General features: G+C 32.8%; 1 protein-coding gene across 7 annotated transcripts in view; it reads right to left on the reverse strand.

Moving 5' to 3' along the window:
• The window catches only part of LOC118194037 (rap guanine nucleotide exchange factor 2-like), a 648,324-nt gene that overhangs the window by 87,926 nt on the left and 546,517 nt on the right, over positions 1–13,881 (reverse strand). For all 7 annotated transcript variants that reach the window (XM_085815114.1, XM_085815113.1, XM_085815118.1 and 4 more), the window contains 2 exons: positions 5,181–5,354; positions 2,178–2,396 (listed from right to left, as the gene is read on the reverse strand). In XM_085815114.1, coding sequence (XP_085671240.1) covers positions 2,178–2,396; positions 5,181–5,354 — 393 coding nt within the window. The remainder of the gene's footprint in view (positions 1–2,177; positions 2,397–5,180; positions 5,355–13,881) is intronic.

The following is a 13,881-nucleotide window of genomic DNA, read 5'->3' on the forward strand; positions in this document are numbered from 1 at the left end:
TTAAATAAAATAAACACGTTCAGGAGGCTCATAAATAGCAAGATTTTTTTTTTTAATTCAAAAAATTTTTTTTTTCAGAAATCAGAAATAAACATTTATGTAAATCATTCTAATTATATGTAGTAGTCCTTCAAAGAAGAGAACCTAACACACTAGAATACAATATATAACTAGTCCATTTCCTTACATTCTTACAGGACACTGCTTGGTACTAAAATGTTCTTTCATTACATATTTAAAAAACTACGCTAAAGCCATATAAATTTTATCTTAGTTACCATTTTGCTTATATTAATTAAAAATTCTCATTCTAAATACACAGGTTCAATTTTCTCTGTGTTTATAATAATCCCTACATTAAACGTAATTTTTTATTAGAATTTTAAGCAATTTAAAAGTGAATATAAAAATGCCTCCATTACTTAAATTCTAACTAAAACTGAAGTAGGAATCTTATTATAAATTAACTAACAAAATTTGGTATGTGTCTATCACCTGGGTGTTAAATAATTTCATGATCCTTATGAGCAAAGGTTGCATATTATCCTACCAACCATGAAATTTGGCTGCCATCAAACCATAAAAAGTGGCAGAGATGCTGCCAAAGTTGCATCAATTGTTCCTGTGGAATTCTGAAGAAAATTACACCTCTTTACTTAATAAACAATCAGTACTCAATCTGCTTTGTTTTTTGCATTTCTTTAGATTTTATCAATTTCCTCTACTTTGTTAGGCCCCCTAGTTTTACCAGAAATTCTGTTTAGAAGATTATGAGTACAAGATCCCATCGGTTTCAATCTATCATTGTTTTGTCAGCCATATTCAGCAGATCACATACATACATATTACTACACATACTTATACAGCAGACCATTACTACTCTATACATTGTGTCCATATACCTATTTACATAACGGGATTTGCACAGCATTGAAAATAATCCTCTGCATGCTGTTTTATAGAAAGCTGACTAAAAATTTTTTATATGTTACTTATACCCTAGATCAGGGTTTCTTTTTCAGTTGCGACCCCTTTTTATCAAAGAGATTCTTTCGCGACCCTCAGGACCCCATAATATTTACAAAAATTTTGTGGGACCTTATAAGTATTGCACAAATCTGCCACACGCATGAGTGAAAATGAATATTATAAAAAGAATGTGCTGAAACATTTTTGTTTTTTCTTTGTCTGTATTGTCTTATGTTTATCTATTTTCAGATACATTATGTAAAAATATTTGATAATTATAAAATTATTATAATAAACTAAAGGAAATATCAAACCTGCTATAATTTTTGGTGACCCCCTGCTGCAGATTCACGACCCACAGTTGAAGAAACCCTGCCCTAGATGATAAAAATAAATGGTAGCCAATTCAGAATCAATTGGAGTTACATAAAAGAAAAGTGTAGATGTTACGAGTGTGTTGTTACATCCAGCTTAGCCATAACTCGTGCTAAATCATACTACTCAGCCACAGTTTCATGGTCGATGAGCTAATATTTAAGTACTGAAAAATCATTTCATCATATGAAACAAGAAGTTTTGTAAATTCTCCAACTAAACACTAAGAAAAAAAAAAAAGAATTGTGCTAAATACAGTACAAAGTCCGTAATCCGGACTCGTCAGGACTTCAGCGAATCCGGATTAAGGGTTTTCACGGATTATAGATCATCAATTTAAATCTGGTAAGATGAAATACAGATATTATACAATTAAAAATATGAAACCGTAATTTATGAAATAAATAGCAATTATGATCTAAAGAGTATCAAAATTTACAAAAAAAAGCTTAATATTTATTTGTTTACTTTATTAAACATTTCTTTCAATGTAAGTTGTTTAAGTTGCTTCATTTTTTGTGCTAAACACATTACGTGCATGCGCAAAAGCATACAAAAAAAAAGTTTGCGGCTTTGAGATCCGGATTATAAATCATTCCGGATAATGGACGTCCGGATTACAGACTTTGTACTGTATTAATAATCTTCAGTTTAATAAGTAGCTTTCCCATCTAATATTTTGCATAAATTTGAAAAGTACAGCCTAAAACATCATTAAAAAGATTTTCAAAAATACACATCTTAAACAAAACTATCCCTAACAAAAAATTCATAAGTATATAAATGAAAACTTAAAAATTTAATACCAGAATTTGATACATTGACATTCTTACATTTAAGGACTCGGCTAGGTCCTCCTCTTCATCAGAATCAACAATGCTTTCAATAAGTCCAGACAAATCCACCTCCTGATCTTCCAGTGAAGAATGAACTGACTGCATTGTGTCTGACCCCGAATATGCAGAGGAAGAATCGCTGCTGTGAGAATTGCGATTGGAACTCTTAAGCAATGCTTCCCCACGATGGAGCATTGAGGGGAACTCCAGAGGAAGCTAGACAAAAAAAGTCAGTAACTTTGAGATATAATTATTATTATTATAAGGGCACAGCCCCGATCTTCCTAGCCAGCACAAGCCAGCCGTATGATCAAAAAATGGGACTGGCCAGAAAAAAACAAATATAAGAAAAAATATATAAAGCCCAAAATCTGCGTCTCAGTGCCGAATTCCAATTCTATCTTTGTTCGTATTTATAATCTTCATCATTATCTTTGCAAAATTTTTCAAATTTGAATAGTTCCTTTTAAAACCTTCCTTAAAATTCTTTCTATATTTCTCTCTTGCACTCCGGGTAAGCATACATTTATCGACAAAGTGCCTGGCATCCCCAAACTTTTCACAAATTAAGCATTAAGCATTATTCTGTAGATGGAGCTGATTAAAATAAGCCGGGAAACACCCATGATTAGTAAGTACCTGATTTATATCAACATTATTTATAATATTCATCTTGTTTAACTTTACATTTTTCATTAAGTCTTTTTTCTTATTAGACGACTCCCAGAAAAAATTTCATTCCGTATGAATCCAGTTTTCCATTTCCAGCAATGCTCTTTTTTCTTGAATCTTGGATACCATATATTTATCATAATCTAACCTTTATTACACACTGTAAAATCTCAAAGGCAGGTTGAAAAATTAATACTATTAAAATCTGTGACCATCTGTCTGTTTGTTTGCTTGCAAAATCATCTCCTTTGGAATAATGGGGATTGGAGTTTGGAGAGAGGTACAAAAAATTCTTGAGAAGCCATTTCGACCATTTTCATCTTTGTACAACTTTAATCAACCGTGATGTTAATTAGAAAATCTGAAAACATTAATTTTTTGCTGCTATTCAGCATGCTACGGCAAAGTACATAAGAAGTAGTATTTTTAAATTGCCATCTGTCATTTCTAAACAGAGGTGGAGTAAATTTTTTTATGGAATAGAAGTCATAAATTTTGTTTTGGCTTCAGTTCACTCATCTGATAGGCTTGCTTGCTAATTTTTATTAAAACATGTCCTATTTTAGAAGCAATCAATCTCTGAAGTATGGTTGGTTTCTTGCAGCTCCAAGCCTGCAGAGTTTATCTACACAGATGCAACACTGATTTGATTATTCAGAAATAACTGGTTATGAGTTAAAATTATATAAAAAATGAAGACATACATTGTTTTCAACATCAATCAGTCATACAGGCTGGTTCATCTGCCATATCGGCTGGTATTGTCATACCAGTCTGTCAAATCTATGACCATACATTTTCAGTAGGTGAGAGACCTGAAGAACACTCCAATCAAGACAGCAGGAGAAACCTTGAGTACTGAGGAAACATAGGTCAGCATGGTACCCACACTGTTTTATTGTTTTATGATGAAGGTATGGCCACAAGCATTAAAACATTAGGAATGTAATAGTGGGCTAGTCAAAGTAACAGGTAAAACGACAAGGTGAAGAGGATGTGTAACCAATGGAAGCTCATAGCATCAATTTAGGTGCCAAGCCGATACAACAATGACAAATTCAAGTTTCCAATAGTTGTTCCCCTTGGTGTCCCCACATATACATATGACCATTGTGATGCATTGAAAAATAAAAGATTCATAAGAAAAAGTGTCAAATCACTGATCGATAAACATTGTTGAATGCATGATTGTAGGTGCTGATATCTATGCTGTAGTGCCAAGATATATTTTCCTATACAATACACCTGATTTCTTAGCCCAGGATACCTGATGTGACTAAACTATCTCTAACAGTGAAGTGGATAAGATCACTTAGGGCAGTGGTAAAAGGGATAGTTATTAAGAACCCACATATCACTCTGTGTGGCCTTCCTGGATCCATTACTTCAAATTCCTATAAATGTCTGGAATTCAACAAACATGAGCAGCAATTGTGAGGCATGATTGGATGTAAACAACAAACAAGCCTGGTGCAGTTTAATGTTCTTTAAATTTCACAGAAATACATATCCATTACCATCATCAGTTCTTTTTAAACCATCTAGGTTCTGAATGAGGATATGAGGCTTACCTGTACCAAAATCGTATACAAATTATTCTTTGATTTGGAAATATTGCTTCTGATGGAACAAGTGTTAACCTTTTTTAAATAAATCTATGCTTGACTCAATGAACTACATACTTGTACCATCACAGCATGCATGCATCATCAACATATCTGTATGTAGATTATTTAATAAAGTTTTCAAAGAAAAGAATTTCTTTACGGTAAAATGATTAAAATTCAATGTAGAAGCATATTTATTAATGATAATGAAATAATCTGACAGCAAGCAACCAATTTTAATTCCAAAATGCTTGCGAAGTAAAAATTTCTGAATGAAAACTAGTAAATTTAACAAAAATCATGACTTCAAGAACTGCAGTCCTGTATTCTACTTTTTTTACACTAATGGAAATGAAAAGTAAGCAATTCCTCTTAGAAGAAACCGTTCTACATTAGTGTTTATAACAAGAGAATATTTACATGTCTGGGTTTACTTTTTGAAAATCACCAGAACAACAGGAAGTTGGATAAACATACTTTCCTGAAAAATGAACTAAATGATGGTTAACCATTTTTGAAAAATTTTGCAAAAATAAATGCTCATTGCTAAGACAATAATTACAGGGATTCTTCAAACATTTTGCATGGTTTAACAATAACTTTCAGGCATGCAATTTCATATTTCAAACTCTACGATAAAGAAAGTATGTTATATAAAATAAATATTTAGAACTATATCAGTAAATTACACAATAATCTAAAAATAGTCCAAATCTATTACCTGCAACCGATGGTGGCGATAGTTGTCATCACAACCTTCAGAATGAAATCTTTGCCGAGTATCTAAAGCTATTGTCACTTCTTCCTGTTCTAGAGCCAACAATTTCTCTAAGTTCATAGTTGTACATGACTGCCTCTGCCCAGGTCTCATCAACTGAACATCAGGATAATCAATCTATAAAGGAAAATAAAGGTTAGAAATGAATTAAGGATCATGCCAAAAAAATTATTAGAATTATATAACAATGCCAATTACAGAAACACAAAACAATTATTCTATCAAACAAATGATGCACTAAACACGCTATTAAATAAATCCTTATGCATTATAAATGATTGTTCAGAGTATGAAAATTTTTAAGTTTTTTGTTCATTTTCAACCTTTTAAGCTGCTAAATGCTATTATGTTCTACATTAGACCCCATATGAGATTAGTCCAGAAAGTCCATTTTAGTAACATAGAAATAATTAGGTATTATGTTAAATCTTCACACTTTAGAATGTTAAATTATTATATTAAATTATTATACAGTTCTCAATACAACTGTTGAGGATGTCAATGGATATTTTTTCAGTGAATTGACCCCCCCTGGTAACACTTACAAGATTATTCTTGAGCTCATGGCCTCTGAGGCTCCAGTGTATTAAAGTGTTAGATTCAGTACACTGAAGGATCAAGAAGCAATATTCTTCAGTCTCTACCTTATTTTCCAGAACTGGCAACATGATTTCTAGCTATTCATGAAAAGTCTTCTGCGCATAGAAAAAGTTACAAGAAATCAGATAAAATCATCAGGGAGTTGGATAATCAAGGAGAGAGAACAGTTTCCAAGACTTCTGAATACCGAAATTATTTTTCAAAGAAATGCATTAAGAACAGTGGTGATTAGAGTAAACCCTTTCTGCCTGACCACTTCTTAGGGAAAGCAGTATTTCTGATAATATAAACAAACACTGGTTTGGTACATTACCTCTCCAAGATGACGACCTCCACAGAAGACCAGAATCATCAAGAAACATGGACAGTCATCTAAGAGAGGGTTCAACATACCTAGAACTGATTAACTAAGCGGCTAAAGTGCAGAATCGCCCACTTCTTTATTTGGCGCTTTTTACAAGAGTAAGAAGAATTGGATTTTTGTCAATTTTGTTTGATTTTTTAAGTGAAAATAGGTCAATGTGTACATGGATAAAGTCAAGGGAGTGTGCAATGCCATTTTTGTGCAATTCTGGGGCGTTCTTTTAAGTGAAAATAGGTTGATGTGCACATGGATACCGAGTTAGTGCAATTCTTACGCGCCAAGCAGTGGGCGATTCTGCACTTTCCCCAACTAAGCTTTCAAAGGGAAGAAGAAAAATAACGAATTACCAAAATAATTTATGTAAAGCTAACTTTACTTTTGGATCTGGTCGCACATAATCTTTTGGATCTGGCCACCTTTTTCTTCAAATATAATTTGTTTTGTTCAGAAAACATTATATGGCTATAAAATTTATTATAAATAAATAGCTCTTCATATTAATTTAAATAGTTAAAAAAAGAACTGCACATTCAATTTACTTGGTTACAGAATTACGTATCTATAATTTTCTGATATTTAATCAGTGCTCTTTTTTTTTTTTTTTTTTTTTTTTTTTTTTTTAATTTTATTTATTTATTTATGTCTGGAAATAAAATAAACTAAAACACTTGGATGAAAACAATCAGTTTATTGTGCATTCTTTTTAACCAAACTTAATATGGTTCCAAGAACTTTTCTGATATTTAATGTGATCTCTTTCTTTTTTTTTTTTTTTTAATTTATGTCTTAAAACAAACTAAACTAAAACACTTAGATGAAAACAATCAGTTTATTGTGCATTCTTTTCAACCAAACTTAATATGGTTCCAAGAACTTCAAAACCAAACATTCTGCCAATTCCTTCTCCCTCCCACATTTTTTTAATTCAGCTAAACATCCAAATTGTGTCCAAAAAATGAGAATGATTACCAAGAATACAATACACCTAATTTTAGAAAATTCTTGCAATGAAATTAACAATTTTCTGCATAATCAGCAGCTAATTTGCGACACATTTCCCATTATTTTAAAATTCTGAAATCATTCCAGATGGTCTGATGGTGCCTTTTATCATAAAAACAACTGCAATCAAGAAGTACAAATATCATGTGCGAAGAAAAATTTAGTACATAGTCTTCCTACAAATATTCTGCAGCCAATAAACGCACTTAGGTCACTAAAATAAATAATAAATTTTGTTGCAAATAATCACATTTATTTTCGTTACATTTAAATAATGAATTGTCATGCAAAATTAGGAATTTAAACCGAATGACAGTTCTTAAAGTTATAAGAAAACTATCACAGTAAAGATCACTCATTATTTAAAAGTACTTTAAAAACGGTAAGTAAATTTCAACAGCACTTCTTTTTAAGAACACATTTTCGAATTCCTACACTTTAAAAAATCAGATGCACAGCTGTTTTTTAAAGCAACAGACCTATCTAAAGAGGTTAAATAAAATGTGCGGGTCAACTCCGTACAATAGAGTGGGGAATAAGTTGAATTAAGAATTGGGAAAAAAATATTGTACCTACGAAATTCCACAACATTCATGGGAACTGTCATTCGTTGGGCGTTGGGCAATTTTTCTTACGGGAAACGATTCTAACCAGGTGGCGCTCACTTAGTGGCGGTAACTATGGCAACGGATCGTAGCTGTGTGACTCATCCTCCATCATCAATGAAATCAATACCCCAAGCGATGCCAGAAGCTCGAATGATTTTTAGGGTGCGAATTTGCAAAATTTTGGTTCATTTAAAAACAAAAGCGTCAGGAACGAAAGGAAGGTAACTTTCATAGCGCTGTTCATGATAAATAAACTTCATAGAAACACTGCATAAAATACACATGCAAAAAAGGAACGGTGAACTGAAGTTTTTTCAAACTGAAATAAAACTCACATTACGGAGGGGAAATCAGCTTTTTCATTACTTAAATGAAAATAAAGCTTATTCATCATCGCTGTGTTAATAAAATTTCAGTGTTCCTATGTGGTATCTTTGAAATTTCTGATATTGAGAGAAGTTATTTTACCATGTCCATCATGAAAAACGTACACATTTCCATAAATATTCATATGTGGAAATAAATTTTCAAAACCAATCAGTTACCTTCACACAATGCATGCTCATTTTGTTTTCGGTGGAAGAAATGAACAGCAAAAAATAATAATAATAATAATAATAATAATTAATAAATAAATAAATAAATAAAATAATATATATATATATATATATATTGAAAAGCCAGAAATATATGTTTTCTTTGCACGTATTTAAGCCTTTAACTCCTAATGAATAGAGAGAAGAGGAAAAAATACAATTATATTTTACAATCCAGTTTCTATTTAACGTGACCGACGATAAGCAGAAAAACACAGAAAACCTAAACTGGCAACACAATATGTGGATTAAACTGTTTCTTCCTTTGAAGAATAATTTCCGAGTTATGAAGAAGTATAATCATTCACATTTATTCTTCTCGCTACACTTCTAAAGCAGAAATCACGTGCAAGTCCACGCATTTGTGACAAAGGACATGAATGGCACGTGATTTCCATTCATGTTCTTTGCTTAAGGTGTCAGAGCGCATGCGCCATATAGTAGCTCGTAAAATTTTCTTCTGTTTGAGAAACTTTTCCTTTTCGTAGTTCTTTCATAGATTTCACAGAACTACTGTTCATCCTAAATTAGACTGCCACATAATACAACATTTAATAAACTTTCTAATAATATCATCCATGACAACCTTAATGCAAACTGTTTCGAATCACATGTGCCTAAAAGAGGCACAATGATACCAAAATATCGATTTTAATCATCCGGTAATCAACAATATGTGATAACTGTGATTCATAAACAATTCAAGCGTATCTGCACGTTCTTTTGCATCGTATCGTACAAAAGTAGATTTCTATCCGAAGGCGATACAAACACTTTTTATTTTTCAGTTTCTCTTAAACTTCATAAATCATACTCCTAGGGCTAATACTTGTAGGGCTTCCGATTAAATGCACTTTCGAAGACAATGATAATTTCATTTATAAGATTTATTAGATGCACGATATATTTATTACTTCGGTGGATTCATTTCAATTCGAGTTAGCTTGCACGATACGTATTGCAGTTTCAAGTCGCCTGCATTGCATCCAGGATTGACATTCAAATCAGTGATTTTATCGGACATGAAAGCAAGAAAGAATTATTGCGCTAGATACCAACATATTTAAAAATTAAAACCTAACTTTTTTTTATCAAAGAACTTAAAAGATGGCTTTAAAAACACGTTTCGTTAATTATAATAACTCATCCAATGTTCGTAAAAATTATCAATGAGATGCTTCATAAATAAATGTATCTTAGATTACATTAATTCGATATATTATTTAAAATGTTAAAGAAAGATCGAAATCATTAAGAAATGAGCTTACTGCTCTTAAATAGCTCACGTTTTAAGTAGTCATAGTCCAACAAAATTTGAAAGATAAGGATATGTAAAGGTGAGAGTAATATTGTGTTCTATACACTATCTAGAGTGTTAATGAAATTTCATCTATAGATTATGATGAAATAGCTGATGAACAGATTCAAGATGAAGAACTGAAGAGTTTGCGAACCACTACTTCCTTGAATTTAAAGCAATGTTCTCTTCACCGAATTCACGGTTTATCGCATCCAAGAACAAAATCAACTATAAAGCTAATGACATCAAAATTCATTTGGCCTAACATTAAGAAAGATGTACAATTATGGACGCGAACCTGCATTCCTTGCCAAACAGCTAAAATCAGCCAGCATACAAAAACAAAATTAGGTGAGTTTGAAATACCACCAGGAGGAGTTTCTGCAATCCATATCGATTTCACAGGACCACTCCCCCCCCCATCCAAAGGAAATATTTACTACCTTAATTTGCACTGATACATTTTTCGAACTGGATAGAAGCAATTCCTTTAGATAATATTTCAGCTTAGAATATCGTAAGAGCTTCTTATAGCAACTTGATTGAACGTTTCGGAACGCAAGCAAACTCATTAGTGATCATGGATCCCAATTTAAATGTGACACATCATGAGCTTTGTCCGAAATCTGTAGCATCAATTTACAACACACTGCTCCCTACCGCCCATCATCTAATGGCAAAGTTGAGCGCATTCAAAAAACATTAAAAGCTCGCAACAACATATCTTGGACTGACACATTACCAACAGTTCTTTTGGGTTTGCGTACTGCTATTCAAGAAGATGCAAATCATTCTATTGCGAAGTAGTTTACGGCCAAAGTCTCAAACTTCCTGGAGAGTTTTTCAGCGAACCAAGTATCCAGACAGCATCGGAGACTTATTAGAGATGAAAGTCGTCGGACCCAGACACATTCGTAAAAATTCACCTGAATGGATTATTTGTACATAAAGACTTCAACAACTGTTCTCGTGTGTTTCAGCGAATAGATCGCGTGAAAAAAAAAACCTTTGGAACCTCCTAATGAAGGACCATTCCCTGTTATTGATAGCAAAGATAAATATTTTACTATTAGCATAAAAGGAAAACATGTTAATGTATCTCTAGATCTCTTGAAACCAGCTTATATTTTAACTCAGGAAAATTCTCAGTTAACAAAACCTGACAACAGCAAATTGCAGAGACCAGACTCAGATTCAGATAAGGATTAAAAGCACTTTCGCGCAAGTAGAACTATACGTTAACCTGTTAGATTCAATGGATTCAAGGATTGATCTAAGTGCTTCTGACAGCGGTCAGCGCTGCAATACTAGTTACTACCTATTTCTCCACCTTCGTAACATAACTTAGTTACTAGTGAGGGAGTAACTGTGGTGGCTCAGTTATTGCATGAGTAATAACTATTTTTTATTTCAAGTATTTTATATTTTTGCACGTGTTTAACTATTTCGTAAAATTAACTTTAACGTTTTGTTAATATTCATATTTTTTTATGCTGAAAGGCAAAACGGAGTTATTCATATTTATATTTCTTTTACGCTGAATGACATCTCTTGTGATTGTTATTCATGTAGCAGCTTATTTGATAGCTGAAAAATATTAGCAGTAAACTTAGCTATCCGTTAGTGATTCTTGCTGTTCCTAATTATAACTCAGTTTGAATATCAGTAGTCAAGAGCAATAGTTAACAAAAGCAAGTTACAAAAGCAACGGTTATGTAACATAAGCGACAGGTAACATGTGAATTCGCAATTAAACAAAATTGCGAATTCTCATAGTTATTTCACAGCACGCACTATAAAGTCGCACAAAAATAGGAAGACCAGATTATAAATCTCTATTTCTACTCTGTTATTAAATAATGAAGGATCTGTATGTATGGATGAATGTTCCTCGCAGTATGGGAAATCCGTGGTACCTGGAAAGACATTTTGAATATACACAAGAATATCTGTACATCGAGGCCCGCATTTTGGATTTCGAATTTTATTTATTTATTTCATATTTGAACAAATTTTTAAAAAAATGTCGTTGACAAACTCATCGATTCGAAAGCGAGCAGTCAAATTTATTTATCGGTTTGGTACTAATTAACAAACTAAGCGACTTGGCAATAAACGCATTTTTTTTTCCTTTTTCCCTTTTTCACTTGATGGATTTAAATAAAAATGCATTTTATTATGAGATTAAATCATGAAATGTCTAATTAAAATATTAAATATTTTTAGGAAATGGCACTGGCTGGACTCATTAAAATTATTACATATTTGTCCTTTTTTATGGTTACTATTTTAGAGAATTACTTTTGTTTCCGCGTTTTCCAAAATTCTTCCTGTTCCCGCGAAATCGGAGAGTACAGTACCCCTCCCACAGCACCTCAGGAGACGTCATGTTGAGTCATTAAGAAGAGCTGGGCAGTTCCTTTGTGAATAAGTTAGTCTTCGTTAGATTGAAGACGTGTCTTAGTCAACGAGATAATGTTATATGAAGTCGTTGGTCTTAGTTTAGGCTCCTCTTGAAATCTGAAGTTTCATTCCATTTGCAATTTTGCTACAATATTAGCTGCATTTTACATCTTATATTAATCAATATGAATGTTTTAGACATTATTGGAACTAAAAGGAAAAAACACTTAGCCTTTTATAAAAGTCATAAGTATCGAATTCAGAATAAAAATAAGGAAAATGTAGTTTATTGGATTTGCATAAATGAAAGAATTAAAAGCTGCAATAGAGTAATTAAGACCAAAGAAGTCGTCGTTTTAAAACGTATTCTGAAAGATTTTTATTATAACTCACCTTTATGCAGAATTTCGGAAGAATTTTTTTTTTTTTTTTTTTTTTTTTACTTTAGGAAACAATCTTTTAGTTCATTGTCAAAATCATCGGAGTTTGAACACCTCTCTCTCTCTCTCTCCTTTTAAATACAGTATTATCTTCATTCATGCAAAGATTTGAGATCGTAAATATTTTTCGATTATTTCTTTTAAAAATTCTTCTTTTTAAATTAAAAAATTTCCTCCCTTTCGGGAGAGGGAAAAGTCCACTCGGCCCCCCACAATGTAACCCCTTTCAGAAGGGGGGAAATGAAAATTGATGATTTCGCGGAAACAGGAATATTTTGACAACCGCGGAAACAGGAATCTCGGAAAAAGGAAGACACCATTTTAGGTGGCTTGTCCCGCAAATGGCTACCCCCCCCCAAAAAAAAAGAAAAGAAAACGAGAGAGAAAGGCTGAAAGAAACACTAGGTAACGATTTAAGGTCAGAGTACAAAATGTACTTGAGATTCGGAACAGAACTCATACGGTGACCTTCTGAAATTGCACTTGTTACTGAGAAAGCTATTTCAATACCAAACCGATTATTTTAATCCGTAAACAGCTTCCGGTGTTACAAGAAAAATGTATCATTCTCTCACATCCACGTTTTCGCAATCGTTCCTGAATTCAACATCATCCGTCGGCCAACGTGAGCAGCCATGAATGAATTCGAGCAGAAATACGCCAAAGCCAATAATGAACGGATGACGTAAGAAGACGCCGGAACACCTGCGAGTGAAAAATAGAAAGGAAGTTGAACGTCACGCATCCGATGACGTCAATTTTTTTGCACTTGGCAACTCGAGAGCGTAACGTCACATTATTGCTAACTGATTAGCAGACAGCAGACGTTCTCAAAGATGATAAATACAGAGTCCGAAAATCTTCCGCATTTTCACTATCAATTGCAATTACAGCCAGTAAACAGCGATAAGAAACAATAACTGCCATAAACATAACTTCACTGCAAGAGGAAAAATATTAACCCTTTGCACTGCAGTAATAAGCTGTTACGTAACTGAGATTGCAATGGCGTAACGTTCTTAATGAGTTCGATCAAAACAACTGCGAACTGCCGAGAACTGCATTTTGCGGAAAATTATAAACTATCCTTATATTTTAATTATCTGCGAGCACTAAGTTATCGCACTGTATCGATATTCTCTATAACATTTTGTGTTTCTGCTTTTCACTATTTCCTAATCACTACTCACCAGCATAACCTGTTATCATATTATTTTATTAATCACTACCTGTTTTGCCCCATCCTTTCTTCTAACATTACTAGAAGATCATTCCCTTCTGCCTACTTTTCCAAAACTCAAAAAATACATTTAATTAGCTTCTACACTGAA

The sequence above is a fragment of the Stegodyphus dumicola genome, chromosome 4 (assembly GCF_044657685.1).
Source record: "Stegodyphus dumicola isolate Sdum_Otavi_A_Nest chromosome 4, ASM4465768v1".
In the NCBI taxonomy this organism is placed as follows: domain Eukaryota; kingdom Metazoa; phylum Arthropoda; class Arachnida; order Araneae; family Eresidae; genus Stegodyphus; species Stegodyphus dumicola.